At 40.9% G+C, this 7,849-nt stretch overlaps 1 protein-coding gene across 1 annotated transcript in view; it reads right to left on the reverse strand.

Annotated features, from left to right (window-relative positions):
- Positions 1–393: 393 nt before the first annotated feature.
- GPAT3 (glycerol-3-phosphate acyltransferase 3) overlaps positions 394–7,849 on the reverse strand; it is a 94,373-nt gene continuing 86,917 nt past the window's right edge. The window contains exons 8-11 of the mRNA XM_004703408.2: positions 5,851–5,936; positions 5,122–5,250; positions 4,360–4,439; positions 394–639 (exon numbers count right to left, since the gene is read on the reverse strand). Of these exons, the coding sequence (XP_004703465.1) occupies positions 528–639; positions 4,360–4,439; positions 5,122–5,250; positions 5,851–5,936 (407 nt within the window). The 3' untranslated portion in view covers positions 394–527. The remainder of the gene's footprint in view (positions 640–4,359; positions 4,440–5,121; positions 5,251–5,850; positions 5,937–7,849) is intronic.

Raw genomic sequence — 7,849 nt, forward strand, 5'->3', positions numbered from 1 at the left:
TCCGGCCTTGCAATGGCCTACAAGCACACCTCAAGCTGGAGTGTCGTTCCACTGCCTCTTTGAGCTCAGGAAGAAGGGGGGAGGGAGTCAGAAAGCTAATTATGAAAAGAAAACTTGGTGGGGTCTTTTTGTTTGTTTGTTTGGGGTTGTTTTGTTTTGTTTTTAAGAATTACCATATTAAGAAATTCCACTTTTGAAACGCTTTTTCCTATACAAATATCTCATTCCATCAGCACGGACTAACTGTTTTATAAAAGGCTGAACCTGTTTGAACCCAGTAAACTATTTTACAATTCCTGGGGCAAATGCTTTAACAACAACAACAACAACAACACAAGCCAAACAGGCACCTCTGGGTTCTGCCTCAGCATAGAGAGATAGAGACAATTATCCTGCAGGGGAAAAAAACTTGTTTTTTGATAAAATAATATAAACAACAAAACAAAACAAAAAAATCCCCAACACTTCATTTTTTAAGGGCAGGTTCTGGAAAATCCTGTTGTATCATATTTTATCTAGGGTGGCTTTCAGTCCAGGTGAGAGTTGAGACATCCGTTGCCCACAATCATCTTGCTGTAGTTCTTTTGCTGCTCTTCCTTAAAAGTGTCCTTCACCTTTGCCCTCTTCAGCCCTCCGTCCCTGGAAATGAGAAGGCAAATGCATCAGAGCTCCTCCCCAGGACTGGTTTCGAGGGGTGACAGGTCAACACACACTGCATGGCGCCATAGATTTAAGAGTAAAGAATGCTGGATTTAGAGGCTGAACAACTCAAATACGAGTTTCTGCTTTGTACACCTAACACTTTTGTGATTTTGTAGAACTAACAATCTCTATGGTCCTTGGTTAAAATAATAACGTCTCCACGCGGATTCCTTTTTAGAAGTTAAACCAGTTGTCATGGAATCACTTCTAACTCTTGGCAGCCCTTGCGCCACGGCATCTTCAGTGACTGGGTGTTCTCTGAAGCAGTAGATTACCAGCCTTTCTTCCAAGGCGAACATGTGGAATCAAATCTCCAACCTATTACTGGACAGCAGTTGAGCGTGTTAGCCATTGGCACCACTCGGAGACTCAGTTTTAGAAGTTAAGACTGTTACATCCTCCACTTGAACATTGCATGAAAACTAGCCCTGCCCTCCCCCACCCCCGCTTTGTGCATGTATGTTTTACTTAAGAGAGCAAAATGCCAATGTTTAATTTAGCTAGTCTTCCCAGAAAAACACGTGGAAAATGAAAACCATACACACAAGAAATGGTGGGGAACAAATTCCTTAATCATTAACTCTAATCATATCTTGCACAAGTTGTGTTTCTCATTCAAAGCACTATGTTTCAAGTGTTTATAATCTTCCTTATTGCAAAACAGAGCCATAATACAACAACAAAACCATAAACTCCATTCAACCAGTAGTTAGTGCTCTGTAAGCAGTATTCCTTAATTCCAAGGCTGCCAATCTTTGCACTCTCTCCTGGGAGGTAAAAACTCCCAGGGTTGTAAGGACTCTGTGTGCCTTTCTTTCTTGGAGCGATGCAAAGCAACAGCAAACTAAAAGGAGGAGACTAGACCACTGGGTACTAGCTCCCTCCCAATCTAATGTTTCAGATTTAAACTCTTAAGAGAGGGTGAACTGAGAACCTGCTTACTTTATACTGGACCTGTTTAATTTTAACCCCGTTCAGCATGGATGTGGGCCAAGTTTTCTTGGATGATGATGAATAGATCATAGGTTAGACAGTGAACTCAATGCCATAAAAACCACAACTTGACCTGTTTCCAGATACCTGCCTGTGACAATTACAATGTTCTGGCCTCCAGAATCAAACATGAGAAGCCGTCAGAAAGTTCTTGCCTTAAAATCTAACCCCATGCTGCCGAGGGGCTCAGTCAATGTGGGGTTTTCATAAAACACACTTACAAATTGTGGCCAACCACCACCACCCACTCACACCTAACTCACTACCAGTGAAAGACTCCAGCTCCCATGGACGCCCCCAGAACAGGGGAGAACAGCCCCTCCCTCTGGGTCCCCAAGACTGTGGCTACAGAAGCACTGCTGCGCAGCGGTTGGAGGTTTCAAACTGCTTCCCGTGGGGTGAGCAGTCCTGTGCAGAACAACGACGCCACAATTGACTGTGACTCACGGCGAATCTGATCCATAGGATTTACCTTCATGCCACTGGGTGGACTTGAACATCTCACCTTTTGTTAGGAGCCGAGCATATGAACTGTTTGCAGCACCCAAGAACCCTGAAAGTTGTGGTTAAGCCTGGTTCCAGCTCATAGGGACCATCTCGGACAGAGTAGAACTGCCCCATAGGCTTGCCAAGGCTGCTGTCCTGACCAAAGTATAACACTGTCTCTCTCCTGCAAAGTGGTTGATGGGTTCCAAGTGCCCACTTTCGCCAAGTGCCCACTTTCACCACTTTTGCCACTACACGGTGGTTCAAAACCAAACAAAGCTCACTGCCACGGAGTCCCTACGCTTTATGGGAGTAGAAGCCTGGCCCATAGGGCAGCTGGGGGTTTCAAGTTGCTGACCTTGCAGTTAGCAACCCAACTGGTTACCCACGACACCATCAGGCCCATTGTCTATAGAGACCACTTTTGTCTAAATTAGTTGCCTCTAGTTTTGATTCCATCTCCATTCAGAGAAGGGAATTCTCACTCGATAGCCCTCATTTGTGGCTCTGAGGACACCGAGTTAGCATTCGGAGATCGGAGGGGTTATCCTCACTTGGAAATGAACACTCTGTGATAAGAATATTAACCTGCCCTGCCTTCATACACCTTCTCTAGTCTTGACGTGCTGTGTCTGCCCTCTACTTTGTTGGGGTCCACATAAAGTTGTTGCATCCATTCCAGAGATGTGTAGGGGAATAATATATGTATGCACATAGATATGAGATATATTAAAATGGTAATTATATCAGGAATACTACTTCAATTATTGACCTACTTCTTTAAAAAAGTTCTTTTACACTGCGAAGTATAGGAGTGAAAAAAAAATGATAGTGTTTGACTATTTTCCTACTTGTGTTTTCCTATGATATATATTTTCTAAAGGCTGAAAATTTTGAAACATGATGGAAAGGGGGAAAGGCAGGTGCTTTTAAAAATCAAAACTGTGTTAGCTTAGAAATGTAGTAATGTTAAATGTCTATGTTCTTGTATTTAATTGTTTTCTTTTAATGTGAAAAAAAATGTCTTACTAGAGAGTTTTATATTTACTTTAGTAGCTGATGATGGCACAGCATTTTGCTGGTAAGTTTTCATATTGCATTTTAAACCATGAGGGCTTAAAAATCAAAGAAATCCATTTATTTTTTAAAGCTGCCTCTAAATGAATCATAGCACATTTATGAATTCTGACTCTCAAGAGCTAAGGAAAGGTGTGAGACACAAGGAACAATGTGTCTTTCTTCTTGCCTGAGATCCAGGCCCCAAACAAGCAAAATGTTGAAGTCAGCAGTGTTGGTCTTTGAACATCTCAGCATCATTTTTGTATAATTCTCCTTTCCAACCACCCATAAGGCACTTTGGTGGTGCAATGGGTTAAGCATTAGGTAGCTAACCAAAACAGCAGCTGCTTCTTGGGCGAAAGATGAGGCAGTCCACTTCTGTCAAGATTCACCACTTCAGAAACACTAGGGAGCAGATCTACTCTGTCTTATAGGAGAGGAACCAACTTCACATGATGGGTTGAACATCCGTTTGACCTCACTCTACACTCTAGCACTCCAACTGTCACCTGGAACCCCTACCCAGAGACCTCCAAGTTGCCTAATTTCCCTTTGCAATGGTCGCAGATTTGGGCCAGTTGAAGATCACACAATGAAGTTCTTGTTTGATCAAGGAAAAAAATTCATATAGACAGGCTAATCCATGCCTAATGAGTGAGTGAGAAAATCTATTTGAGAGGACAAGCACCTTTTCAGCTATATTTAAAAGGCACAGGACCGCTCAGCACTAAGATTATATCCCCCAGCTTTGTAGCTAGTTATTACCACATTATTTGAGTTTGTCAATGGATATAATTGGAGGTGGCAAGTACAACTTTCAGCACATGCTCCTTAAGACATAACGGTGTCCTTCTTGTACATATGGGTAGAGATGAAACATCTTAAACCATAAAGTAGAAATACATATGAAGCAACATAAAATGCACTGTGAGGCCAGCCTTGACTATCAGTGTTTAAATAAGAGAGACAAGCTTCTACTGTGTTTAAGCCATTGATATTTTGTACAACCCACTGTAACTTTCAGCTAACCTAAAAGCTAACTAACACCATAAATTGCATTAAAATAAGATGATTTTTAGTTAAAAATAAAAATTATAGTATGTCTCAAAGTTTTCTTACCAGGGAAGCTCAGTCAACCCTCCTTGTACAGCAATAGCAGACTTAACCCTGTTCGCAAACTGAACAGCATCTTCCCCTTCCTGAAAAAAAAAAAAAAGAATATGTCCTAGGTTTGGAGTTTTTAAACAATACTTTAATGTGTCTTTATAATTATGCAAGTGTAAGATTCAAATGATCACAAATAGTTTCCATTCCAGGCTGATCATAGTAAATACCATTTGTTCTATCAAGAAAATATATTGCAGTATTGTATAAGATATTTTTACTATGTGAATATATTTTTATGCATTTTATCCGTCTTTCCCAAGGTAAAACATTCCATAATATCTGTAGCATCTGTGAACCAAGAGTGATTATAAAAACTGCTATGGGAAAAAGAGTTTCTATAAAAAGACTGGATTTGAAGAGCACTATTTTGGAGAAGCTGGGAACTGCAAAGTGCTAATATGCTCAAGTTGCTAACCAAGAGGTTGGGTCAAGTCCACCCAGAGGCACCTTTGAGAAGGTCATCTACTTTTACAAAATCAGCTATTGAAAATACCATGACATTGAGTTTCACTCCGACACCAGTATGGTTACTATGGGTCAGAACCAGCTCAAGGGCAACCAGTAAATGCGTTATCAAAAATGACTCGTTTCTTAGGAAGACGGTCCGACTTCAGCTGATGTGAAGAAGGAATGCACTCAGGTTTTTAGGTAAAGGCTTTCTTAGCCTTTATCTGAGAAACAAAGCACAAGAACCTGCTGTTATCTATAGGATACCTCTCTGGTCATCGGGGGCATGTACCACACATCACAGACAATGGCCCAGCTGGTCATCATTCGAAGCAGGTAGCTCACCATGCTGTATTTACTACTGTTCCAAAAGGCATCACCAAACTGAGGGTTATACTGAAGAGGAAAAAAAGGAAAATTCATTCCAGTTACAAACTAAGAAGTGGCTGCTCTCATTCATGCCCATTTTCAAGGTAAGAAGCCAAATATCTCTATTAGAACCCAAGATGAAGAGAGCTTCTTCACTTGATAAAATTTATCCAAAAAAGTAAAATGAGCCCTTTAACTTCTCCAATTAGAGCAGACTGCTTTTACAAATGTAGCCCAATGGTACTGGTCACAGTTGTAACAATAGAGTTAGATGTGTGACTATTGATATAGGTCCCTACTTAAGTGAGAGGGCTATGGAAGTAGAAACCATTTGTTTTGTTATCATTGTATCCTCAGTACTTAATATAATTCCTGGCACTCAATAATACAATATATATCTATATCTATCTGACTAAATACACACATATACGTACACATCCAGCTATAAAGAGAATGATCAAGCAAATGGGGCAAGATCCAAACCATTGTTGACTCTGAGTAAAGCAGGCAAAAGCATGCCGTATATTATCTGTGCAATTTTGATGCTTGAAATTAAATCAAAATAAAAGTCACCAAGACAGCACTAGTTTTCATGGGGGAGGGGGGAGGGGCAGGTATCAGTTTTACCTTAATTGCAACGGGATATATGGTTCCTCCAATCTCAAAGCTTCCCTTTTTAAACATCATGACTGAAGTGTTGTTGATGCAAGTCCCTGCAGAGTATTGGGGGTAGAAGGTGCAAGGAGAATACTTTTAAAGGCAGTCAGTTTTAAAAACACATTTAAAATTAACCATATTCATGGAATACTACACAACATAGTCAGCAAAGGTGCAGTATAGCACCGACAAAACACACAACATTTCTCTAGTTCTTTAATGCTCCCTGCATTATTCATAACCCCAGTTCTACCTTACAAATCCGGCTAGACCTGAGCATGTAAAGTGGTGCAGATAAGAGCTCTGGGCACATGGGTAAATCCCTCAGGAACAATAATGGGAGCAGTGATACCATGAGGGTAGGGGGTAGGTGGGGAGAGAGAGGGAGAAAGTGGGGACTGATCACAATGATCTATATATAACCACCACCATCACCACCACCACTAACCGAGGGGGATGAACAACAGAAACCTGGGTGAAGGGAGACAGTGGACAGTGTAAGATATGAAAATAATAATCATGTATAATTTATCAAGGGTTCACAAGGGTAAGAGGGTAGGGAAGGGAGGGAAAAAATGAGGAGCTGATGCCAAGGGCTCAAGTAGTAAGAAAATGTTTTGAAAATGATGATGGCAACATACATACAACTGATGTATATGTGGATTGTTATAAGAGCTGTAAGAGTCCCCAATAAGATAATTAAAATAATAATTAAAAATAAAGAGAAATTATGAACCTGAGAAACATCTCACAGCATGGATGAACCTACAGGACATTATACTGAATTAAATTAGTCAAGCAAAAAGGGGCAAATATTATATGAGACCACTATTATAAAAAGTCAAGAACAGGTATTCACACGAAAGAAACATTCTTTGATGGCTACAAAGAGGGGACAGACAGGGAGAGGAAGTTACCTGCTCACGGGTAGATCAGTGTTAATGCGTGTAGGGGAAGGAAATACACCATAGGAGAGGGGTTAAGAAGAAAATGATGGAGGCAGGGGGAAGCCATGGAAAGGTTTGTAAGCATTAAAGGTAACAGAGACAAATATTAGACATACAGTGCTACAACCGCAGGGATTTCTACCAGTAGATACTCAGACCGACAGAATAGGAAAACGAAGAACGGGAGCGTGCCCACAAATGCAGATAGATTGGACAGAAAATGTTTGTTTCTGTATATTTACTTTTGCTGCAAATATATCCATGAATGTACATAGAGAGGACAAAGTTATGAAAACGTCTTAGACATAACCAAGCACCAGAAGGACATGAGTTGCTGGACCTGGAGGCTCAGGATCACAGTCTCAGGGAACACACTATCATCCACAAAGACAATGTTCTACATCCTACTAGGGTGAATAACAACTGAGGTCTTAACAGCTCACGGACAGCTATCTAAGGTGCAACGATTGGTCTCTCCCCATTCAGTGGGAAAAAGAATGATGAAAATCAAAAGACATGTGGAAACAATTAGTCCATTGTACCAATGGGCCACGCAATCATCAGTCTCCTCAAACCTGAGACCTAGAAGAACTAGATGGTGCCCAGTTACCATTTCCAACTGTTGTGAAAAGGTTCACATTAGAGAATCCTAGATAGAGTGGAAGGAAAGTGTGGAACACAACACAAACTCAACAAAAAAGACCATGCTTACAGCTCAGATGGGAGACTGATGGAACACCACCACCACCACCCACCATCGCCCCAGACTATGGCTCTTAAATACCCATCTGGAACTGATGGAACCATTTAAAATCAAAAGAGGCAGCATTTTCCCAAGGACAAAGTTCAGAGGGTGAGGAGAGAAGGAAGAATAGAAGCAAGGAACAGGGAGGAAGTGGAATAGGTGCTGGTACATTAAAGGTACTGCAATAACTGGGTTGAATCAGAGTGTATAAGCATTACAAAATGTAAACCTCTGATCTGTTCTAAAAACCACCTAATTTACGATAAAAAGTCAAAAT

This window comes from Echinops telfairi, unplaced genomic scaffold, assembly GCF_000313985.2.
Source record: "Echinops telfairi isolate 266 unplaced genomic scaffold, ASM31398v2 ScPeMD7_7468;HRSCAF=8506_0, whole genome shotgun sequence".
Taxonomy (NCBI): Eukaryota; Metazoa; Chordata; class Mammalia; order Afrosoricida; family Tenrecidae; genus Echinops; species Echinops telfairi.